A 25,276-nucleotide genomic window follows, 5' to 3' on the forward strand; every position below is an offset into this window, starting at 1 on the left:
ATAGATTAGGGGCCCTGTGTGCCATTTCCAGCTTTAAAAATGGCTTGAGTCACTCCTATTCCTTGTTTTAAGTTATCCTTGCTACATTGACATTTCCTGATTGTCTAAAAGTAGAATGTCCAAGAGATACAGATTTTATTTAAAATCAGTCTATTCAATGTGGGCTTCCTAGAATGTGCTTTTCTTTTCTTTAAAAAAAAAAAAACAACTTTCCTTCTGTCTTAGAATCAATATTATGTAGTTGTTCCAAGGCAGAAAAGTGATAAGGGCAAGGCAATGGGGTTAAGTGACTTTCCCAGGCTCACACGGCTAGGAAGTATCTGAAGCCACATTTGAACCCAGGACCTCCCATCTTCAGGCCTGTCTATCTACCAAGCCACCTGGCTGCCCCCTGGAATGTGCTTTTCAAGATGATGAAGTTTGATGACCCCAGGGCAGCTGGGTAGCTCAGTGGATTGAGGGCCAGGCCTAGAAATGGGAGGTCCTGGGTTCAAAGCTGGCCTCAGACATTTCCTCGTTGGGTGACCCCTGGGCAAGTCACTTGACCCCCATTGCCTAGCCTTTACCACTCTTCTGCCTTGGAACCAATATACAGTATTGATTCCAAGATGGAAGGTGAGGGTTTATAATATATATAAGATTAATGGCTCGTGCAGCCTTGAGACTCGTACCTTCCAAAGTGGCAGATCCTCAACAGAAGCAAAATATTTTGTTTATAATTATAACTTACTACAGAAAATACTTACCTCACATTAATCTCAATGCAAATATGTATTATCCTCATTTTAAAGTAAAGAGAACTGCCATAAGCCTTATGACATAAAATATAGGGCAATAGGAGTCCTTGGTATTCAAGGATACATTAAGAAAAGAAAGCTACAATGTGGTCTAAAGGGGAAAGGTATTGGTTTCATTCTGGAAATGAGTAGTAAATTATTTCTGGGAAGCAGCACCTTAACCTGGGGGTGGTTCTTGTCTTATTAAGTTGACATCTTTTTACTTCGTTTGGCTATTGTTTTGACAGTTTGACTGTACCAACACCCTCAATGACCAGCTCCTAGAGAAAGTGACAGTGCAGATGGAGCCTTCCGATGCCTATGACGTGCTCTGCTGCATCCCTGCCCCCAGCCTCACCTATAACCAGCCAGGCATATGTTACACTCTTGTTCGTCTACCTGATGATGACCCGACTGCAGGTACAGTCCCGGGAGAGGGATTGAACTGAAAGAACTGTCACCATTTGAACTCTTAGGAGAGGGTTAGAAACTATTCAGGATTCAACCTGGCACTTGTTCAGGGTCATTCTGTTAGATCTCAGTGGCAAAGAGCTTTTCAGATTGAGGTGACGGAACTTAGTGCTGGGCTGCTACTGGTATGGCGTCTTAGAGAAGCAAATGGGCTTTGTTCAAGTCATCATTTGGGCCATGTTTATTTAGATGGGTTTACTTGAGATACTTGCTAAGGAATATGTCTTCTTATCCTCCTAACTGTAGTCAGAAAACTTTAAAACTATTATTGTCAAGACAGTAATTAAAATTTCAAGCATAGAGGATAATACTACGTCTTAACTTAAACTGCATCATGTAAGGTGAAAGGCAAGTGGAAATACCTCATTGTCCATTATATTCCTCAGAAATCATCTTCTCGTCTCCCGAATTTGCTCCCTCCTCTCTACCCCTCCCCCAAGATCTATGTCAATTACATCGTTAGTCATTTTCATGTGAACCTTTCTCAAGCTATATCTTAAGCCAACTCCTGAATTTTTCTAAAGCAGGAGTTCTTAACCTGGGATCTGTGACCCTGTGTTTTATATTTTGCTGACTATATTTCAATATAGTTGTTTTCCTTTGTAGTCCTGTATATTTTATGGCATCAAGAACATTATTTATGAGAAGAGATCCATAACACAAAAAAGGTTAAGTTTCTTCTTTCAGGCAGCATCTGAAATCCTACCTTTTCTGAGGAGCATTCCTTTTGACCAGCAGAGGATAAATTACCCCAAGCTCTGTTCTCTACATATTCTGTTCCATTCTTTGAAAAGCCTACAACATACTTCCCCCTTGTTTATACATCATAAAACACCATTTAATTTTGGAGAGGAGATTATTTATTGTGCTTTACCCTAGAGGGCAGAATTATTAGGAACAGTGAATAGGAAGTACAGAAATGCAAATTGAAGTTTGATATCAGGAACAACTTCCTAACAGAGCTGTTCAAAGTGAGGCAAGAATAAGGTGATGGGTTCCCCCTTGCTGGAAATCTTCAAGCAGATGTTGGATGACCATTTGTCAGGGCCATAAAGTGGATTGTTGCTCAAGTGTGAATGGACGCAGTGGGCCTCTAAGGGCTTTCCCAATCCTGAGTTTCTGAGGTAAACCTTGTTATGAAGCTATTAAGAGAGGGATTTGGTGTAGGGTTTGAGTCCTACTATATGGAACTTAACGGTGGTCCTTTTCACAATCTTTGAACATCTGTGGGCTTCAGCCTGGCTTGCTTTATATGCCATTATTGTGACATCTGCTTTACTGTGATTTGTCCACACATGTGCTTCTGAATGTAGATTCAGATCTTTAGTGGCAAATGAACATTTTCATTCCTTTGTTCTGTGACATATTTCTGACTAGCCTGCAGACCACCTTCAGAATCTCCATCTGGGAGAACAGAGTGCAATTTAACCTGCTCTCTGGGGCACAGTATAGTGCAGAATAAGTTAATGATACAACATTAAGATCCTGATACTGACCCTTGACCCAGACAAGCTTGCTTTTCTTTTCTCTCATCCCTAGTTGCTTGCACTTTTAGCTGCACGATGAAGTTTACAGTTCGGGACTGTGACCCTAACACTGGTATTCCAGATGAGGATGGATATGATGATGAGTATGTGGTGAGTTTCTTTGGAACTCTTGGCCTTTTGTATTTTACTTTTGTTAACAATACCTAAAAATGACACTGTGCAGGGGTGGCTAATTTGTACTAGAATAGAGGGAAATGGTCCACATCTTAATATGCTGCATAGTCAATGTTATTGAGAAACATTGCTACCCATAAAACTAGTATGACCCTATGTAACATGATGCCCAGGACAAGGGAGGTGATAGTCCTAATGTCCCTGCCCTGATCAAGACTATATCTGGAATACTTCATTCAGTTCATGGTACCACAGAGTAGAAGAGCTGTTGACAAGCTGGGGGGATCATCAAGGGAGCGACCTGGATGGTAAAGAACCTGGAAACCTGTCTATCAGGATCAGTGAAGGAAATGGGGATGTTTCAGCATGGAGAAGACTTGAGAAGGAGAGGGGCATGATAAATGCCTCCAGATATCTGAAAGCTATTTACGCTAATTAATTTATCACAGCAAATAATTATACAGGAGAAGAGAGCATGGATGGATTGCAGTCTTTATCGATAGAAAGAGTACACACACAGATGAAATCATAAATCATGTGGAGAAGGGATTAGATTTGTTGTTCACTACCCAAAGGGCAGACTGAAAATGAAGAGGCACTAGGGGAAAGGAGAGAAATTCTGGGGAGGCAGATTTGGGTTTGGTATGAGAAGAAACTTCCTGACAGAGCCATCCAATGTAGCCAGCTGGAATGGGATGTCACAGGAGGTAGTGGCTGCTCCCCACCTTATTAGAGGACTTCAGGTCTGGGCTACATATTATCTGCTCTTCTCTGCTGAGTTTATTAGTGCTATCTTCCTTATTTTTCTTGTAATGCACTTATGGACATGAGATAGAAATTGTTTTTGTCTTGCTTTACACACTACATGTTTAATGTTTGTTGGGTGCTGGAAGACAGATTCTTTGTTCAGGTGTGGGTTGAAGTAGACTGCTTCTTAGGTTCCTTCCTACTGGGAGAGAACTATGATGTCCTGCCAGTTTTTCTTTGCCATCACCCATAGATGATTGTTTTACTGTGTACAGTAGAAATGGTGCTATCATTACGTAGTAAGTTCCTGGTAAATAGAGAATTTGGAATGGAGTAGGTTAATATCTGTTTTGTGCACTGACACCAATCTTATTTGACCATTAGCTGGAAGATCTGGAGGTGTCTATGTCTGATCACATCCAAAAGGTGCTCAAGCCCAACTTTGCTGTAGCCTGGGAGGAGGTTGGAGACAACTTTGAAAAGGAAGAGACTTTTGCCCTCAGCACTACCAAAACCCTTGAAGGTGAGACTAGCCTTTCTCTTTAGTGAGAGCTCAGGCTCTATCATACCCAGCTGATGACATAGCATTTCACTACCAGCCCTTGTGGGTCTGAAAAATATTGTTAGTCACTGTGTAACCATGCTATTTTTCTCTCCAATTTAGTTAACCTTATTTTCAGTATATCTCTAGTAGAGCAAATTCCATGAGGAAGTAGTTATCTAAATATAACATTTCTAATACTTTCCTTTACATATCCCAAAAACAGAAGCTGTTAACAACATCGTTACATTTCTGGGCATGCAGCCATGTGAGAGGTCAGACAAAGTACCTGAAAACAAAAATTCCCACACACTCTATTTGTCAGGTAAGAGCTCTCATTCTTTTTTCCATCTATTGATTCTTACTTGACCATAATATTTTAAACCAAATTCAAAAGCCATCTTCTCCATACTCTTCCCCACTCAGACTGCAAATCGTATTGTTAGCACTTCTCATGCTTTTATTATGTAGCTCACAGGAGCATCAAGGCACAGTAAATAAAGTTCCAGGTGTAAAGTCAGGAAGACGACATCTTCCTGAGTTCACATCTGGCCTCAGACACTTACTGTGTGATCCTGGACAAGTCACTTAGTCCTGTTTGCCTCAGTTTCCTCATCTGCAAGATAAGCTGGACAAAGGAAATGGCAAACCATTCCAATATCTTTGCCCAAAAGAGATCATAGAGATACAAATGAAATGTCTGAACATCAACAAAAATATAACTTTTATGTATGTCATCCCTTGAACTAGACTAAGTTGTGTCATCTAAATTTTTCATATTAACCAGCATGCAGTCCACTTCATAACATGAGTTAAAATTTGAAGCCAAATCGACTGTTACTTAAATGACCCTGTTCCCAGAAATCAGTAAGTCTGCCCAAATGTTATTTGGCCAAGGAAATTTAAATTGACTTTATTCTAACAATCCTGGCTATAGTTCTATGAGCATGTTTATCAGATTAACTGTTTTTGATCACAGAATTTAGAACTTAAAGGGCCCTTAAAAATCATCCAGTCTATGTAGGTAATATTTGTACTATAAATATGGAGATATTTATATTTTGTATATTTAAATAAGGAAAAATGTTAAAGAAGTATGTTTTGTCTTTCCTACAAAGGAGGTTGGCTTGTTCTGATTACCTCATGTGGTTTTCCTTACTTTTCTTGTCCAGGTGTGTACAGAGGTGGCTATGATTTATTGGTGAGGTCTAGATTGGCCTTAGGAGATGGAGTGACCATGCAGGTGACTGTGAGAAGCAAAGAGGAAACACCTGTTGATGTCATCTTAGCTTCAGTTGGATAAATTTTTACCTGAGCTGGATAATGATACATCACCCCTTCAGTCAGTTGGCTTTTTTCATGGTTTTGGAAAAGTAAAAATGTCTAGCCAGATCTACCAAGCGGATGTCTGTTCTTGTGTCTGTCCTTATGCACGTTGTTTTTATTCCAACTGTGCTCAACTTCTTTACATTCCTTTCTCTAACTTATTGTGTCCAAAAGCACCTGGCTGAGTTGAGAACTTGTATATCCCAACAGGTGGGTGGAAGCTGTTACGGTGAAGGGGAGGAGAGGAGAGGAGAGGAATCCAGAGTCCACTTTTTGTCAAAATTCATTTTTATTAATAGAAAATAAACAATTATTCCAGTTTCAAGTTTTGAAATTTGTTATACTTGAAGTTACTAATAAAAAAAGACTTTTAAAATAATGAATATTCCTGCTTCACTGAGACACTGCAGTTGTAGCTAACAAAGCATGGAATTTCAGCACCATTTGCTTAAAGGCCTTTCAGAATCTTACTTATACAAATCCTTTGTTCAACACAGAAAGAATTAAGCTAAAAGAGAAGGCCCACTTGAGCCAGCCCTGTGGGAAGTTGAGCAATCTTCATAAAAGGAATTTCAAAAGAGCAGATTGGCTTATGTGACAATCCTCTGCCCTCCTGTTGCAGGACAAGGACACATTCCACCATTTGTGGTATCCTTCTAAACACTGAGGTATAGACTTCTTGCCTTCATATCAGCCAATCTAAGTAATCTCTTGACAGACATTATTGATCTTTCATGCCTCAAAATTTTAGGTAACTTTGAAAACAGTTTGAATTTAATTCAACTTGTACAAAAATTAATGTTTAATAATTCATTACCTCTATTACTCAACCACAGTATATACCTGCTGATTTAGTGTCTTTATAAAAAAATACTTACATTTTTAGGTGAAACATAATTGGTCTTAGAGTAAGATACACTTAATACTGCGTTATTTCAGATGTAATTATACTTCTACAAGACGTTACACGAAATGGCAAAAGTAATCCAAAGTCATCTCAAAACACAGGATCTGGCCTACCATGATGCTACATGTTGGTTATAGAACATGCAAGCATATGTTTGCCTTTCGAGCCCAGTTGGGAGGCTTTTGAAAGTTACCCCACTTCTCTTATTGCATGATTCTATGATTGGGATTGGACTAGAAACTGGCATCTTCAAATTCCAAGAGTCCATCACATTTAAAACTTTTGTAAAAAAGAATGTTGCTGGCTTCCTGCTTGAATGATGCGAGATGGTCAGGTAGAATTTCTAACCCAAGAAGATATGGCCAAGTCCATACATTTGACTGACTGTCAGCCTGGAAAATACTTCAGGAAGAAGATGGGACGGTTGGAACAAAATTCATTGAAGCTCATGAAGTTAATGGGGGTACTATTTAGTGACAAACAGAATGGCTTTCATGATCCTATGATGTCTTTGGAGCATCAGTTCCTAACTTGAAACCATGATTAGAAGGAAATAGAGCAAGGAAACAACTCTTCATCCCTCAGAAAGAGTTGATGAAGTTCAAATATGCATTCAGAAAACCCATAGGATCCTCTAGCTGTGGATAGTGGCTAATGTGGTCATCCAGAATTGACACTGTGGACTGGGGTAACATTTTCCTATTGGAAAAGAACGTAGAGGTGAAGTATTCAAGCTGGACTTAGATGGCCCCATAAGCATAAGCTTAAAAAAAAAAAAATTTAAACCTACAACAAATTTCCAAGTAGAAACAAAACCCATTTTTTCAAAATAGGATAACTTTCAGTAGGAATGAGATTAAGACATCAATTATGTCTTGAATAAAAGAATTCTTGCTTTAAATCTTGCAACTTGATCTGATCACAACTACATTGTTTTCTTATAACTAGCCTGACCCAAGTCATAAGACAGTCCCACCCACTCCAGATGATTAGAGAGGGAAAACATTAATATGAGGAAAGCTATCCTCGGTTTCTCCTTGCAGCTTGAGAGGCTCAAGTTCCTAGCATGTTTCCCTCTGGCTACAAACCAACTCTACCTGCCAACATTCCACAGCAAACACTGCTAGTTCTTCTAACTGAGCAAGAAGTGTTGATACAGACCATAATCAGCCAAGAAATGTCTCTTTGATTTTTCCAAACACCATTGGATTTACATAGGAAGGAAATTTTCTCTCTATTTAAAAATCTAACTTCACCTCTCCTCCTTCATGAATCACCAGTGAGCCCAGAACTTGTCTGACGGAACATCAGCATTTGGTCTCTTTGCACCTGAGCCTGGCTGGCACATAGCCATCCCCAAGAGCAACTCACCTATAAAGATTCATAAATTCTGGATGAGGATTCACTGGATCTAATGGCCCATAGATGAAATGAACTGAAAAAGAGTAGGTAAAGAGTTAATGGTGATGGCATTCTCTCTTGATCCTCTACCCAAAATCTAAACCAGAATGAAGTTTTCTCCCCCCAAAAAATTCCTTATAATTAAATAGGTTACAGGAAGCTTCTAGCCATCTTTCTTCCCTCCAGTGGTCTATCCTATACCTATGGACAAGAAATAACTTGGGGGCAGCTAGGTGGCTCAGTGGACGGAAAGCCAGGCCTAGAGATGGGAGGTCCCAAGTTCAAACTTGGCCTCAGACACTTCCTGGTTGTGTGACCCTGGGCAAGTCTTTTAACCCCCATTAACCTAGCCCTTACCACTTCTGCCTTGGAACCAATTACAGTATTGATTCTAAGGTGGAAGGTGAGGGTTTTAAAAAAAGAAAGAACTCCCTGTAGATATTATATATGTAGCCAGAGAGACTAATCCTTAAGCCTGCATATTTTGAATGCTACTTAGAGTAACAGCCTTTAATGGTATCCCTAATGAGTGAATAAAAAAGTATTTACTAAGCAATTATTTGTGCCAAGCACTGTGCTAACCCTGGGGATACAAACAGAAAATTGAGATTTGTTCCTAGTTCACACAAATTAGGTGAGTCAGCACATATGAGGGTTCAGCTACTGAGGTATGACAAAGCCCAAGCACACCCTACTAACCCTAATTATCAGCAATCAATAGTGCTGCATCTCTGGAATGATGCACCCCAGAAAGACTTGTCCACTTGGTTTCCTCATCCCATACATAACAGCACTTCACTACTGCCATCTTTTCTATGCTATAATCTATTTGTCCCAATGATGGGAAGGAGTCCCCTGGTATTGGGGTGGCACAGATTATGATCTCATTTTGACACTAGAGACCTTTCTCATTTCCCCACAGTTAGGAAGCCAACTTAAGAGCTAAAGTTGAACAAAGAGGCAATGAGGGAATACTCACGGGGAACAGCCATGGAGGCAAGAGCCCCCACCCAGCGATCTCGATGCTTCTTCCTCTGGTTGATGTACTGTAAGAGACTTCAAGGACAGATTAGTGAGAGAGGCTGGGAGCCAAGGAAAGCCACTCTGGTGAGACTGCAAGGCTCCCTTTCATTCTATTACAGGGCAAGTTGGCACTGCTTTATCCATTCCTGTTAAACTCCAGAACCAAACAGTCCCTTAGACATGTCAAAATTAATTGGCTCTGGGAGTGATGTGATTGTGAAAAATAATAGTGTTTTGAAATCCTTTTGTAAATAGTGCTTTGAGATTTTATGCTTTTTACTAGTAAGCAGATATTGCCAACCCTGTGCCCTTCCTCCCAGGTGATAAGGGTTTGCTCGGCATTCCAAGCCTCAAGGAAGTGGGGCACACCCAAGCTAACTTGAAGGATGTTAGGACTTTATCCACTTTGGTAAGAATCTGCAAGGCTAAGAAAGGACTCTCAAAACTCCCAAACCACCAAGAGGGAGCATCCCCCAAGGGCAAATGGGGATCTTTGGCCCACCATGCCTGGGTGTGCCTCCTTCTTCTCCTTCACCCCTTCTCAGAGTCTTCAGCCTAGACCACCCATGGGAGGAATAACAGGAGGGAGGAATCCCCAGACTCTGGATAAAGTCTAGAACCCCGAATGGCCTGGGAGCGCTATAATTCCAGCCAGGCTGGGCCATTTCATGGGCCTGGCTACATCCGCCCCCGTGGCCCCACTCTCTTAACATCTTGGAATAAACACATTCATGCTTTCTGATGAAAGGGTCTGAGCTGCAATTCTTTGGGCAAGAACCAGCCTTTACTCTCCTACCACAAACGTGCTCTCCCCCAACAGGAGTATTTCAAGGCAATAACTTACTACATGGATTTGAATGAGCTTGACAATATAAATATGAGGGATGGCTGCGCGATTCATTAGAGATTGCAGTGAGAGGCGGGCTGGCTGCCTCCTGCTGGCTGCCTCCTGCTGGGCTCTTGGGAAAACAGATTCTTCCCACTTTTCTCACATGGGTCAATAGGAGCTCACAGAGAGAGGTCATCCATTCCCATGTTCATTTAGAATCACAGACGTTTAGGACAACTAGATATTAACTGAAGGGAGTTGTACTACATGATCTTCACAGCCCCAGCCAACCCAAAATTCTTCTTCCATCCGATTAGGAGCAGAACCTCCTCTGCACGATTCAGCTGATATCTCAAAAACAGGGAAAAGAAACCTCTCCAATAATACCAAAAGAGAGAGTCACATCTTAGACTAGAACCCAGAAGCTCATTTCTAGTACTAATACTTCCTATCTTTTTCCCACTATGAAAAACCTTTTACTTTCTCACATTAAATTGTCAAATTCCACATGGAAAATGCCTTTCAATTTGTCATTTCCAACACAGACACCATTTAGAACGTGGAGTCAGCAAGACAAGATGGAGGCAGGCCACACAGACCTAGTCAGCAGAAAGGTAGCCTTGGCTTGGAATTTACCATCATCAGCATCCTCTCTGAAAACTGCCAAATGCATGAGTATCTAGGCATATGGGGCCTCTGGGCCTTCTGAAGTGACGTAGAGACAGCGAGTTCTTCTCAAGGCCATAAAAACATCTTTAAATGGTTAATATTAGCAAGGCTCAGAGAAGCAGAAGGCTTTGCTGAGCGTTCCAAGGGAAGTCACAGACCAAACTGAGATAGAAATCTGCAGTCGCTTTGCTGAGCTCTTTTGGCCGCCTGAGCCTCAGAACACGATCTGGTCGGCTCTCATTTTCTCTCTTCTCCTCTAGCAGCTTCTCAAATGGATATAAAACCAAAACAACAATTCTGGCTTCTGTAGATTTTAAAATTAATATTCAATATCTCCAAAGTATAATATTAATATTTAACTAGAGAGGCTAGAGAATACAGGGAACGTTCCCCTCTCACTTCACGTGGAAGAGAGAGCTAGAGGGACATTACCTCTTGTATATGATCACACAAAAGATGCACGTAAACAGGAAAAGGAATTGTGGGTAATACAGAAAGGAAGTTTGGGCAATGTGGTTTTAGGGATTCAAGATTTTCCAACTATCCATTTCTCTTCATCCATCTTCCTCGTAGGACAGAATACCGGCCATGAGGGCCTGGGGGGAGAAGGGCAGGAGCCATTTTTCCTTTAAGAAGGAAATATTGCTAAGGCAATAATGGAGCATCTTTTACCTGTCGATGACCAGGTTGCCATCATTAGTTCGAATCCCAGCCCACATATCCCACATCTCAGCTTCTGAGGGCCTTGTGTATGGCCCAAAGACCACAGTGAGGCTGAAAGATTCCAAAAAACAGAGTAGGTAGGTGTGAGTGGAACTTTCTTCCCAGTAGAAGTGCTAAGACCAGAACACAGGTAAAATGGGTAGGTGCTCTATAAGCTCTACCTAATTACTGCTTTGGGTGCCTGTGTTGGGGAGGAAGGAAAGACGTTGGGCATCTTTATCCTTCTGTACATGCAAAACACTCCAACAGCAGCGGGGAGGTCAGGGCTCTTGGTAAGTAAGAGCCACCAAGGCAGGGAAGGGAGAAGGAACTAGGCCTGTTCTTCCAGCCCCAGAGGATGAGTTCCCAGGCCTAGGATTCGGACCAAGCTCAGGGCTGGCCATAACTTAGGACTATTACTTCCCAAGGAGTAGCCACAGAACTCAGACACTCACCCCTTAGCAAAGAAGAAGAAATTCATCAGGCGGGTGAGGATGGGAGATATCAGGCCTCCATCTTTGAGCAGCTATAGGTAAAAAAACAAACAATGGAAATTAAATCACCAGAAGAGATGTTTTGATCAGAGAATGGGGGCTTCCTTGCCTAGGATGAGCAGAATCTTTGTGTCTGGAAGATGGCATTTCTTTCCCTCCTTCCATAATAGCCTATTTCTAATTCCCTCTAGGGCAGGGGTTCTTCACCTTGTAGGAGTCATGGCAGTCTAATGAAGCCCAGAAGCCTCCTCACAGAATCATGGTGTTACCATATCACAAAGGAAACCCATTATAAAGAGACGAAGATGATTTTTCCCCATCCGAACTTCACCACACTGAAGTGTATCCATGGAGCCCAGTTCAAGAAGCCCTGCTCTCCGACTCGGCCCCAGACGCTGAAAGCCCGCCTCGAGCTTGGATAAGCAGCCCGGCGAGCTCAGGTACAGAGGATTTTCTCACAGGCATTCCTCGACAGATGTATCCAGAAACAAAAATCTACTTGTCTTAAATGGTCAAAGGAGCTAAACCAGCCATTCTCAAGAGGAGAAAGATAAATGAACCACGTGCAAAATAGACATTAAAACAACTCTGAGGTTCTGCCTGGCACCCATCCAATTGGCAAAGAGGACAAACGGGCCACCATTCAATACAAGGGCATCGTGGATCAAAATAGGCCCATTACGCCACAGCTGCCATGGCAAACTGGTCCAACTCTTAGAAATCAATATGAAATTACGTATTCAGTTACAAAAATGTACATACTCTGACCAAGTGGTCCTGTTTCTGATACGATAGCCCGTAGGTACTGCTGCAAAGGAGGGGAAAGGGTACCTGGGGCACAGGCACATTCAGGCAGCACTCTTAGAGCAGAAGAATGAGAGAGGATCCAAGTGCCCAAGAATTAGGGAATGGCTAAGCCAATCATGGTCTATGACTAAGGAAATAATCCCATGTGAGAGGCTAGGCCCCAAAGATAGCTCCTAAGGTGAAAAGGGAGCAGAGTGAAAGTTATCCCCAAACTCCCCCATAAAATAGTCTAGCTGGGTGTCACAGCAAATAAGAGAGCTGGACTTGAGAGTCAGGAGGGCCTGAATTTAAAATCTTCCTCAGATACTTAATAGCTGTGTGACTCTGGGTAAGTCACTTCCCCATCTGCCTCAATTACTCCATCTATAAAATGAGGATATTAATAGCCCTTACTTCCCAAGGTCATTGGGAGAATGGAGAACATAAACAAATGTGCTTTGCAAACTTTAAAGCACTATGAAAAAGATAGCTATTATTACAGTTTCTTTACACAAATATAGCTGGAAAGGGGGGAGGGGAGTCTTTAAAGAAGGAAATCTCAGGGAACAACTGGAACTAAGGTGGATGCCATGGAAACAACAAAATATAAATGTCATCCTTCACACCCCAGAGCTGCCCATCAGGAAAGAGTCCGGCTGAATGTCTCAACGGGGTGCTGGAAGAACTAGTAAAGCTGCATTGGCAGGAAAACCACTCTCCAAAGGGCATCACCCTATGTGGTAGATGCAATATAAGAGGATGACTTATGGGGAGGCCCAACCCCTCGGGCCCTCCTAGAAGACCAGACACACCAGAAAGGCCAGTGAGGGCCATCAGGACTCTCCCGGCCTAGGCAGAAGTAGCACTTCTGGGCTTATTCTGTAGAATGTGAGGGGAGCCCCCGTGGAGAAAGGGGGGACTGACTCTAGGGCCATGTGCAGCCGGCTCACATTTGGAGAGGCGTCAAGGGCCTGAGACATGCCCATACCTGCCTCTCATCTCCGAGTGAATGGGGAGGCTACGAGCAAAATGGCAGCTTCTGGGGGTACGGGTAGGGCTTGTGGCATGGCCTGTAATGCTCCATCCTAAGAAGTGATGCTGGAGAACTCAAATAGGAAAAGACTTAGAGGATGTACAAAAGAGACACCAACTCCCCTTAAAGGAGGCCTTCCAAACCTTGTTTGGCTCACAGAGTCCTTCAGCAGAATCAGGTTTTTAAATGCACAAGCTGCGGGGGATGACCCAAAAACCAAAGGTCCTCCCTCCATCTCAGCTTCCAAAATATTAAACTATACACGTTTCCAGGCCTCAAGCTAAGAACTCCTGACTTAAAAAGGAACAGCAACCAATTCATGCCACACAGACAGGAAAGGTCAAGAAGGGCTGACAAAACCTTGGAAGGGGAGCACTTCTTTTCTGTCAAGAGGGGCCCCTTAGGGGTAAGAATCAGGGAGAAGCTGAAAGGCAGGTACAATCATTTACAAGCTCTGTTCTTTTTGAATTTCATTTGTCTTTTAAATTTTCCTATGCTCTTGCCCTTATATAGAATACTAGTACTGGCCCAGAAATGCTCAAATAAAATGTTGATGTTAAAAAAACAAAAGGCACCCCCCCCACAGGGGACGTTGGGTCTCCTACACTCCCTTTCCAGGAGAAAAGGAAGAAAGGAAAGGGAATGGAATACAGCTTGTGTCATGTTCATGTCTAAGGTGAAAGTGGAGCTTTATGGAAGTTGCCCATCCATCCTCAGGGAGGCACCAGGCCTTGACAAAGGGCCCCCCCAAGGCTGCACTCTGCACAAACAGAGTCTCCCGCCAAAGATTCACCCAGTGGACAGGCCAACCTTCTGGAGTAAGGTGGGGTGGTGAGTCTCAGGAAAGATACCTGTAAGAGAGGCAGAAAACTTACCTTAGTTACTCCCAGGCCATGAGGCTCACTCTCTACCTCACACCCACTTCTCCCAAGGCTCCACTTCTTGGGAGTGCATTTCAAAGGGAAATGCAATCAAAAAACAGGGTCAGCTGGGTGGCTCAGTGGATGGAGAGCCAGGCTCTTTGAATATGACCTCGGACACTTCCCAGCTGGGTGACCCTGGGCAAGTCACTTGACCCCCCTTACCTACTCTTACCACTCTTCTACCTTGGAGCCAATACACAGTATCAATTCCGAGACAGAAGGTGAGGGTTTTAAAAAGTAGGAAAGTAGAATTTGTAGAAAAGTTCAAATCCAGCCCCAGACCCCCCTACTAGCTGAGTGACAAGTCATTTAGCCATTTATAAAATAGGGATAATAGCCATAACCCAGAGTTGTCGTGAGGACAAAATGAGCTATTTGTCAAGCCCTTCTCCGTGTATGGCAAGTAGTAGGCAAACTCCTCCATTACCATTTCAGTTGCAAACAAGGTGAGGAGGGGCTGGGCTAAAGATGCTGAAAAAACTGTGGTCTCTAGGGGTCAAACAGTGGGGCAAAAGCCCATCCCATTCAGATCTCCTCGGAATCTCCCAGCCCGGCCCCCCTCAGTGTGTGCCTCCGCGGCAAACTGGGTAGGGGATGGGGGGTGGGGCTCGACTCTCCCTTGGGCGGGCTTCATGCTTTCCGGTCTTTGACCGTGTGGCCTAAGGGAAGCCCCCAGGCTTGGAAGGAAGAGGAGGGGCAAGGCCTGAGGCCCAGCTCCCCCATCTCTGACCGCGGAGGGGCTGGGATTCCCTCCGGAACAAAGCCTCCGCCCTCCATCCCCAAAAGATTTCTCCTGCTCCCGCCCGGGGAGGGGGGGGTGGGGAACCTTGTCCCCCAGGGGCCTTGTAAGGAAAGTCCCGGAGGATGACAACCAACCCTTTGGGTTTGGGCTCATTTGCTGAAATGCACAGAAAATAGTTCGCTTACTCGCCAGGAGGGAGAATTTGAAACTCAAGTTGTGGTTTTAATGTTAAATAATGCATTTTTTTTTTTTATAAAAAAGGAAACTCACTTCCACAAGTAGCCCCCAGTAGCCGGGACTTCACCGCCAAAGCATCATCAATGAGGTGCCCCGCCCCCTCCCTTGAGAGCAAGGAAAGACAGCCAGGCCACCGTTGGGTCAGGGGGACAAAAGCACGGAACCCTGGGCCTCTGCCTCGCTTCGGTTCAGACTGCTGGAGAAGCGGTCAGTAACGGGACTGAGGCCCTGGCGAAGGGGACTCTGGGAACAGCACAATTTCAACAGGAAGCCTCGGTGGCTTCGCTCACGCCCCGCCCCGCCCCGCCCTCGGCATCCTGAGACCTAGACACCCACTGGGCCTGCCCGTTCCCTGGGGTTCCCACCTCGCTGCGGGCAGTTACCTCCATTGGACAGACAAAGGCTGCCGATGAGAAGCCTGCCGGTCCGGTTCCGCTCGTACCTACGGACGGGGAAGGAGGAGTGACTGAGTTTGGATCCCGGAACACTAGGGAGCACCCCCTAGGGCAGCACATCCACACCCAGGAGGCCCCGATCTGCCACAGGGCTGTGGCCCAAGTACAATGCGCCAGAAACGGGAGAGAAGTGACAGACTGTGACAGGGAAATCCTGAGCTTCTGGACCAGAGGGCAGGAGCTGTAGTAGGCACTCCGTAGGTCCCCTCGGGCCTGTCTGGTGCCTCCGGGGCCCCCTGGGGTTCTCCTGGCCTAATCGCTGGACTGTTGGGCCCTCTCTTTCTCCAGCTTATTGTCCAGATGAGACCATCTGGGGCCAGCACACAGCCAGTAAGCATCTGAGGCCACAACTGAACCCTGGAAGAGGAGTCTTCCCCACTGCAGGCCCTGTACCCCGCGCTGTGCAGGCTCTTAGCCAAGCTTCTCAGCCTGGAAGGCCTCCGGTTCCCACAGGAACCCACCTGTAGAGCAGCTCCTGAGCCACTGTGTCCCCGTAGTCATGAGACAGGAGGTGAATTCTTTGGTTCTGAAGCCCTAGCTGTCCCAGCAGCCCCTCCACGATGCTGGCCTGCTCAAAGATGGAGTACTGATGGGGCCTCTGCGGAGAGATGCGAAGCAGGCCTGAGGCCTGAGTGCCAGGGGGGGAAGCCACTCTCCCACTCCAGCCCTCCCTCCAGAGCCGATACTCACTGGCTTGTCGCTGAAGCCAAAGCCTAGGAAATCAAGGGCGATCACCCGGTGAAAGCGCTGGGTCAGACCCTCCCAGATCTGCAAAAGAGACCTGTGAGCTCAGTCCCCATCGCCCAGGCTGCCCCTCACACCTCCCCCAGGAGGGCTCTTATTCCAGCACAAGCCTTCAAAGTCTGCTAAAGAGCCGCCCCCTGGCCTTCTTCAGATCCAGGTCCGCCCCTGAGGGGTTTCTCTTCTAATCCTGGCACTGAGAAGGAAAACAAATGGCCCAGCATCTGCCAGGCGCTCAAGACAAAACTGGATTGAAAGTCCAAGGCTAGGAGTTTCCCAGTCTTTGGCTGACACCACCTTTCTGCAGGAATGAATACATGAATTTACAATCCATTCCTGCAATTCACTGTGTTCCTGGGAGTGACAAACTAGAGGCAGGCCACCCTGTGTTCAAATCCAATCTACAACCCCTACTAGCTACACAAGCCTTGGCACTCGAGTCATTTCACCTATGCCTCAGTTTCCTCATTGGTAAAATGGGCATCATAAGAGCACCTACCTCCAGGGGTTGTTGTAAGGATCCAACGAGATAACAATAAGGAAGTGCTTAGCACTGCACTTGGCACATAGAAGTGTTAGCTCTTTTATAATTATTATTATTATTTAGCACAGGCTTATTTATTAATAAATAAAAGCTGTCCTTCTAGGCGGACTGAAGGACCAGACACAGCTTCATTTTCTCAGGACGGGCATGGGGCCTGACTTGGAAGGCGAAGGGTGAGATATAAACAAAACTATGCCCACATCCCAATCATAGCCCCATTCAGTGGGCCAGTCATTATCCCCATCTTACAGAGGAGCTTAAACCCAAAGCTTTGTGTATGGAGCTCTGTGATGTGGGCAAAGCATCCTGCCCTGACATTCCATTTGATCCTTATGGTAGTCCTCTGGTAGGCAACCCAAAGACCATTATCCCCATTGAACAGATGAGGAGACCAAAGCTCTGGGCAAGGCCACAAGCTGAAAGCACACCCCCACCCCCCATGGATGCCATCTATAGTATCTGAACTGAGCGAGATGGGAAGAACAAGACTCCAATTTCTTTTGCTTCTCTTGGTTCCAGTTCCCACCACTTTCTAGAGGAGAGTGGCAAGGGCCTCCCCACCAAATTACCCTGTACGGATTCCTATTTATTGGTATATATGCATTTTCCTGATAGAACGGCTCATCAGGGGAAAGATTCATTTTTGCTGGCACAGAGTAGGCGTTCAATAACAGTCACTGAGGATCACAGGAGAATTACACTGTGAAAAAGGAATCTTTATCTACAAAGTGTCCAAAGAGACTTGGGGGGGGGGGGGAGGGCATCCTCAGGTCTGGAATGATTGTTGTCGTTTTGCTGTGACTGTCTCTGCAAGCCCAGGAGCCGGGTCTCTCTCGTCTCACCTTGAACCAGTCATAGCTCGAGGTTGGAAAGCCATGTAAAAGCACCACAATTTCTGAACTCCCGACTGCACCCCAGGAGTCTGAGGAGAAAGAGAGAATGGGGGCATCAGGGGGTAACCCCACCAAGCAGCCACAAGCCCAGTGGACTCACTCTCACAAAGATGAGTTTGGAGGAGAGGCAATTCTCTCAGAAATGAAGAGTCCAAATGAAAGAACGTTCAGAAATGAATCTGCAGGTTTGGGTTCCCTGGGTGGCTCCTTGGAGAGTCAGGCCTGGAGACAGAAGTCCTAGGTTTAAATCTGGCCTTGGACACTGCCTCAATGTGTGACCCCAATGAACCAGCCCCTGCTGCTCTTCTGCCTTGGAACCCATATTTAGTATTGAATTTAAGACAGAAGGTAAGGGAGGCATGCAGGTTTGTTACTGACAAGCCCAGGTCCACTAATGAGCTGGTAAAAATAATATGGAATTGGCCTACTATTGGCTCTGACAGTTCTGTGTTTTCCCCGAGATCCTGAGCCTCAGAAAGCCCAGGTTCATGCTGATAATTAGTCAGCATCTGTATAGCTTTTTAGGGTTTGCAAAGCACTTTACACACGATTTCATTTCATCTTCCCAACAACTCTGGAAGAGAGAGGCTATTACTATCTCCATTTTACAGATAAGGAAATGGAGGCAAAACAGACATTGTGACTTGCCTAGGGTCACACAGCTAATAAAGCTCTAACGTCAGATTTTAACTCCATTCTTCCTGTCTCCAAGCCCAATATCAACATTCACTGCCCTGAGAAGCCAGACCCTTGAGTGCGGATTTTTTTTAAGTTTTATTTTTTCTTCTGTGTTATACATGTATTTTCATGCAAAATGTATTTCTATAGTATTCGTTTTTGTAAGTGAATGATCATAAAAACCCAAATAAGTGAAAAATCGTCTGCTTTTAGCCATATTTCAATGCCAGCAGTGCTCTCTCTGGAGGCAGAGAGCACTCTTAACTCCCTTGGATTCCCATTACCCATTACCCAAGGCACTGGAGCCTGACTGGGGGGGGGGGGCCCAGAATCAAAGGAGAGCCCAAGCTTTGGGAGCCTGAGGGCAGGAGAAGTCGAGGCCTGGCTCCTGGGCAGGGTCTCAGACTCCTTCCCTTGGAGCAGCCCAGCCTGGGGGCCCCATCCTCATTCCTCCCCTCCATGCCTGATGGGGCTGAGGCCTGGGTGACAACCCCAACCCCCACCCCCACTGCCCCGTGGTTTCCCTGCAGCTTTGGACGTGGTCAGAGCCCAAGACCCAGAGGTCAGGGAGCACTGGGGATCAGGGAAAGATAAAGCACCATCTCAGCCCTTGGGAAGCTCCCAACCTAATACAGTGCTGTGTATCAAGCCTTATAGACTAGCACTCAGCTCAGCCCAGGGGAAAAGGCTCCTAGGAGGGCCAGAGCCCAGGCTCAAAAGAGGCCTGGGAGGCCACATGTTAGAGGCAAGAGGGCTGATATGCCAGGCATGGAGGAAGGCCAGAAGACAGGTACACTGTCAAAAGAGCCCGGAAGAATGACAGAAAAGGCCCATATGGGGAAAAGGACTGGAAAGGGAGGGAGAAGGCAGACTGTGCAAACCTTTAAAAATCAAACTCTCCATGGATAGAGAGCCAGACCCAGAGATGGAGGTCTGAGGTTCAAATGGGGTCTCAGACACTGCCTAGCTGGGTGACCCTGGACAAGTCACTTAAACCCAACTGTCTAGCCCTTGCCACTCTGTCTTATAATTTATACTATAGTAAAATAGCTTTAATTAATTTTTATTATATATATAATAAAAAAAATATATATATATATATAAAACTCCCTTTGATCCAGCCATACACCACTGCTGGGTTTATACCCCAAAGAGATAAGGAAAAAGACTTGTACAAAAATATTTATAGCTGTGCCTTTTATAGTGGCAAAAAAAAATTGGAAAATGAGGGGATGCCCTTCGATTGGGGAATGGCTGAACAAATTGTGGTTATCTGTTGGTGTTGGAATACTATTATGCTCAAAGGAATAATGAACTGGAGGAATTCCATGTGAACTGGAATGACCTCCAGGAATTGATGCAGAGCAAAAGGAGCAGCGCCTTAAGAACATTGTACCCAGAGACGGATACACTGTGGTGCAATTGAATGTAATGGACTTTTCTACCAGCAGTAATGCAATGATCCAGGATAACCCAGAGGAACTTAGGAGAAAGAATGCTATCCACATCTAGAGAAAGAACTGTGGGAGCAGAAATGCATTAGAAAAATATATGCTTGATCACGTAGAGCAATAGAGATGTGATTAGGGTTCTGATGTTAAAAGATCACTCTACTGCAAATATGAATAACATGGAAATAAATTCTGAACAATGATACATGTATAACCCAGTGGAACTGCTTGTCAGCTTCGGGAGTGGGGAAGAAAAAGAGAAGTGGGGGATCATGAATCATGTAACCATGGAAAATATTCTAAATAAAAAGGGGGGGGAAGTCATAGATAAACATATAATAATAGATAATACATTAATAACATAATTTAATTAATAATTAATTTTAAAACTTTTAAAGGATTATGGTAACTTTGTGCCTGAAACTGGGAGACAAGAATTCACTATCTGGCAAAAAATTATTGGGTAAAAAGATAATAAGAAAGGGGGAAAGACCTACTTGTACAAAAATATAGCAGCTCTTTTTGTGGTGGCAAAGAATTGGAAACTAAAGGGATGTCCCTCAACTGGAGAATGGCTGAATAAATTGTGGCATATATTGGTGATGGAATACTATTGTGCTGTAAGAAATGATGAACAGGATGATTTCATAAAGAGCTATAAAGACCTTCATGGACTGATGCAGAGTGAAACAAGCAGAACCAGGAGAACATTATACACAGTAACAGCAATATTGGATGATGATTATCTGTGAAAACTTGGCTACTCTCAGCTATGCAATGATCTGGGACAATCCTGAAAGACTTATAACAAGGAATGCTATCCACATCGAGAGAAAGAACTGTTGAAGTTGTCCTTCCCAACAGTGTATTTATGGTTTACTTTGCGGTTTTGGCTATGTATGAGTTTGCTTTTACAACAATGACCAACTGGAAGTGTGTTTTGCATGACAATAAAGTTTTTAAAAAATTACTGGGTAAACTTGAAAGCAGTCTGGCAGAAACTAGATATGGACCAATATTTTATACCATTTATCAAGATAAGAACAAAATGGATACATGGCCTAGGCATAAAGGGAGAATCATAAGCAAGTTAGAAGAATTGGGAATATATTATTATGAACAAACAAGAGACAGAAAGCATTGTGAAGTGAAAAATGGATAATTTTGATGACATTAGAAAGATTTTGTACAAATAAAACTAATATATAGCCAAGATTAGAAGGAAAGCAGAAAATGAGGGAAAAAATTTTATAGACAGTTTCTCAGATAGAGGTCTTATATCCAAAATGTATAGAGAACATCAAATTTATAACATGAGCCATTCCCCGACTGAGAAATGCTCAAAAGATATGAACAGATAGCTTTTGGATGATGAAATTGACACCACATATAACCACATAAAAATGTTCTAAATCATTATTGATATGAGAAATGCAAATCATAATAATTCTGAGATATCATCTCACATCTACCAGATAGGCTAAAATGATAAAAGGACAAAATAACAAATGTTGGAGGCGATGTGGAAAAATGGGAACACTTACACACTATTGGTGGATCTGTGAAATGATCCAACCATTCTAGAGCACAATCTGGAATTATACCCCAAAAGTTATAAAAGTGTGTATACCTTTGGACCCAGAAATACCATTGTTGGGTCTGTGTCTCAAAGAGATAGGGGAAAAAGGGAAAAACAAAGAAAACCTATGTTCTAAAATATAGCAGCTCTCTTTGCAGAATGGCTAAACAAACTGTGGCATATGATTGTGATGGAATACTATTATGGCATAAGAAATGACAAACAGATTAATTTTTAATTTTAATTATTTATATTTATATCAATACATTTAGTTATAATTAATAATTGTATTAATGAATTCTATTTAATTATAATAGATGGTTAATTATATTAATGAATTATATTGTGATTAATTGTATTAATAATTATGTTTACTTATGATTGATGATAAATATTTTATTTAATTACAATTAATTCTTTTAATAAAATATATTCTGTTTAATTATAATAAATTATAGTAATGAATATTTATATTATTTATTATAATTTAAATTAAATTTTTTATTTTAATATTAAATTAACTAATTCAGAAAAATACAGAGAGGCCTACATGAAGTTATGAAGAGTGAAATGAGCAGAACCAAGAGAACATTACATATAGCAACAGAAATATTGTTTGAAGAAAGGCTTATGAATGTCCACCTCCAGAGAAAGAACTGATAAACAGAAACAAGCAAGACATCATTTTATATATACATACATCTTTAGAAAGTCCCTGCACTATCTAGAAGAACATTGTACACAGTGACTGATACACTGTGGTACAATGAAACATAATGGACTTCTCTACTAGCAGTAATGCAAGAATCCAGAGCAAGGCTGAGGGACTTATGAGAAAGAAAACTATCCACATTCAGAGGAAGAACTGTGGGAGGAGAAACACAGAAGAAAAACAGTTGCTTGAACACATGGGCTGATGGAGATATTATTGGGGATGTAGACACTAAACGATAACTCTAATAATATGGAATTAGGTCTTGATTAATGATACATGTAAGACCAAGTGGAATTGTGTGTTGGCTAAGGTGGGACTAGGGGGGTTTGGGGGAGAGGGAAAGAACATGAAATATGTAACTATGGGGAAATATTCAAAATAAAAAAAATGTTTTAAATAAATAAAAAAGAAAGTCCCTGCACTAACAGGCAAGAAGAGGTGAAGAGAGCCTGTACTTGGTGTCAGCTGTATGAGAGAAACGTTATGAAGGCAGAAACACTTGGCAATAGGTCGGAGATATGGGGAGAATTATGGGCAAGAATCAAGTATAACACACTAAGACTGCAAACCTAAGTGACAGGGAAGACACTGGAGCCCTTGCTAGGGCTGAGCAAGTTCAAGAGAATTTTGAGGGGAAAAATAATGAGTTCTGCTATGGATGTGAAGAGCTTGATTATCTGTGGGACAAACAGTTCGAGATAGAGAAAGAGAGAAAGAGACAAGAGGAGAGACAGACATGGAAGGGGAGAGAGGGAAAGAGTATCTAAAGTTACAGAGAAGTGTAGGAGAATGAGGTCTGAAGAAAAGGACATTTAGGGGCTCACTGGTAACCTCAGAAAGGCCAGTTCCAGATGACTGTGTTGAGGTCAAAGCCAAAAGGTAGTAGGAGGTCAGGAAGGGCTAAAGATGAGAGGGATGGGGGGAATGGTGGAAGAAGGCAGGAAGGGATCAGATCGATAGCACAAGAAAGGAATTGGCCTTGAGGAAGGGGGGTGGCTGGTGAGGAAGGACAAAAGGCAAAAGAGGAAAGGATGGAACATGAAGATTAAGAATTTTTAACTTTGGGTCTGTGAACGTGGGTTTTTGTTTTTTAATATTTTGATCATTGTACTTCAATATAATTGGCTTCCTTTATAGTCCTATGTATTTTATTTTATGCATTTAAAAAATAGTCTGAGAAGGGGTCAGAGGCTTCTCTGGACTGCCCAAAGAGTCCATAATACAAAAAAGATTAAGAGCCCCTGACAGAGATGTGTAGGTTGGAGTGAGAAAAATGAGAGAATTCAGAACAAACTGCTTCTAATTTCTCAGCTTTACTATATAAGGATCCTTTAAAAAATATTTTTCTTTCTTGGTCTTGCCCTGAAAGAACTTTAGAAGGCACTGACACAACACATGCATGATCCGTCAGCTAAGGCACAGCTCTAGCACAAGAAGAACCTGTGAACCTGTCCTGGGGTCACCCCGGGCTTCTAAGGAGATGTCCGTCACCAGGTGCCAGGTGAGAAGGGGGAAAAATCCATTTATCATTATCTACTAGGCACACACAGCAATGAGTTTTCTGGTCCAGGGGCCAGCAATCTCACTGGGGATTTCCCATTCAAAGGATCTGCTCAAAGAAAACATTGAATTACGAGGGCTTTTGTGTCTCTACAATGAGAGAAAAGAGGAAGAAGGGAGGGAGGGAAAGGGGCTTGAGAGTTAGATGACAAGGAGAGAGAGACAGAGAAGGTTATAAGTGAGGGATGAAAAAGGGACCAGCCAAAATGATGTGGGAAGGGCTCAAGAGAGGAAAAGTATGAGGGGAAGAAGCCATGGCCTCTTCTGAACAGAGCTCTGGGGTTGAAGTCAGGAAGACCCAAGTTGCAATTTGACCTATCTTAGTAGTCATGTGACCCAGAGCCACTGATGAATCTCATCCTGCCTCACTTTTTTCAACTGTAAAACGGGAGAAATAACAGCACCTACCTCCCAAGGTGGTTGTGGAAAAAAAAAAGAAGAAATTTTATTGGTAAAATGGCTTGCAAATCTTAAAGTATTATATAAATGCTAGCTATTTTTTTTCCTTCTCGTGAGCCAGAGTCTGGGCACAGATGTGGGAAGGAAGAGGGTTGAAACGTAATAAGAAAAATGGGTTATGACAATGACCATTTTGTTGAATACAGCAATGAAGGATTGTTGTGCTGCATCTGCCAAGATGTTTTGGAAGACCCTTTCTTTCCAAGCTTCTTGTGAACATACTTTCTGTGCTTCCTATATTCGTGGATGGTTAGTACATCACAGCAACTGCTTGATGTGTCAATGCGCCAACCTTTTTATAGTGACAGTCTACTAAATGCCAATGTTTCCTGGGAGGATACATCCATGAAGTTTTATTGTATTTAAATAAACAGAAGACAGTATTGGTGATGAGACAGTCATGCAGGAGAAGACCAAGACAGAAATTCAGAAGACAACAAAGTGAAAACAACTACTGAAAAAAGCCTCATAGAAAAATGCTAACTTGACGAATCCAACAAGAATTCCTTGAAGAGTTAAAGAGATAAGAATGGTAAAGGGAAAATTAGGAAAAGAGAGCTAAAAGGAATCTTGTATTTACAAGAATCACCTCAATATTTTTTAGGTTGACTCATAATCTTAATAGTATTTCCAAATGGCTTTTTTTTAATCACGTGGCCATGTTCTCACCATAAAGGAAGCTTTAATACCTATCTGTGCTTTATATATTTAGATTCACAGTGATATGTCATTTAGAACCAAAGTAGTAATTTATATGTGAATGCACATATAATGTAATGTGAATACACATATAATATAATGTGAATACACATATAATATAATGTGAATACACATATAATGATATATGCAAAATGATCTAAATTGACTTCACTAAATGGAGAACATGGCTGTGAAATGATGTGTTCTTTAGAATCAGTAGAGCAACATGAAAGG

The 25,276-nt window shown here is 43.0% G+C and overlaps 2 protein-coding genes across 2 annotated transcripts in view; one reads left to right on the plus strand and one right to left on the minus strand.

Moving 5' to 3' along the window:
- Positions 1 to 5,588, plus strand: part of COPG2 (COPI coat complex subunit gamma 2) — a 46,014-nt gene extending 40,426 nt beyond the window's left edge. Inside the window, exons 20-24 of the mRNA XM_044679925.1 lie at positions 1,025 to 1,196; positions 2,787 to 2,884; positions 4,040 to 4,178; positions 4,423 to 4,521; positions 5,369 to 5,588. Coding sequence (XP_044535860.1) covers positions 1,025 to 1,196; positions 2,787 to 2,884; positions 4,040 to 4,178; positions 4,423 to 4,521; positions 5,369 to 5,499 — 639 coding nt within the window. The 3' untranslated portion in view covers positions 5,500 to 5,588. The remainder of the gene's footprint in view (positions 1 to 1,024; positions 1,197 to 2,786; positions 2,885 to 4,039; positions 4,179 to 4,422; positions 4,522 to 5,368) is intronic.
- A 204-nt stretch (positions 5,589 to 5,792) lies between these two features.
- The window catches only part of MEST, a 30,459-nt gene continuing 10,975 nt past the window's right edge, over positions 5,793 to 25,276 (minus strand). Inside the window, exons 3-12 of the mRNA XM_044679926.1 lie at positions 17,851 to 17,930; positions 16,414 to 16,491; positions 16,185 to 16,321; positions 15,652 to 15,710; positions 14,177 to 14,217; positions 11,509 to 11,579; positions 11,024 to 11,125; positions 8,810 to 8,886; positions 7,801 to 7,864; positions 5,793 to 7,128 (exon numbers count right to left, since the gene is read on the minus strand). Coding sequence (XP_044535861.1) covers positions 7,011 to 7,128; positions 7,801 to 7,864; positions 8,810 to 8,886; positions 11,024 to 11,125; positions 11,509 to 11,579; positions 14,177 to 14,217; positions 15,652 to 15,710; positions 16,185 to 16,321; positions 16,414 to 16,491; positions 17,851 to 17,930 — 827 coding nt within the window. The 3' untranslated portion in view covers positions 5,793 to 7,010. The remainder of the gene's footprint in view (positions 7,129 to 7,800; positions 7,865 to 8,809; positions 8,887 to 11,023; positions 11,126 to 11,508; positions 11,580 to 14,176; positions 14,218 to 15,651; positions 15,711 to 16,184; positions 16,322 to 16,413; positions 16,492 to 17,850; positions 17,931 to 25,276) is intronic.

This window comes from Gracilinanus agilis, chromosome 5 (assembly GCF_016433145.1).
Source record: "Gracilinanus agilis isolate LMUSP501 chromosome 5, AgileGrace, whole genome shotgun sequence".
NCBI classification, from domain to species: domain Eukaryota; kingdom Metazoa; phylum Chordata; class Mammalia; order Didelphimorphia; family Didelphidae; genus Gracilinanus; species Gracilinanus agilis.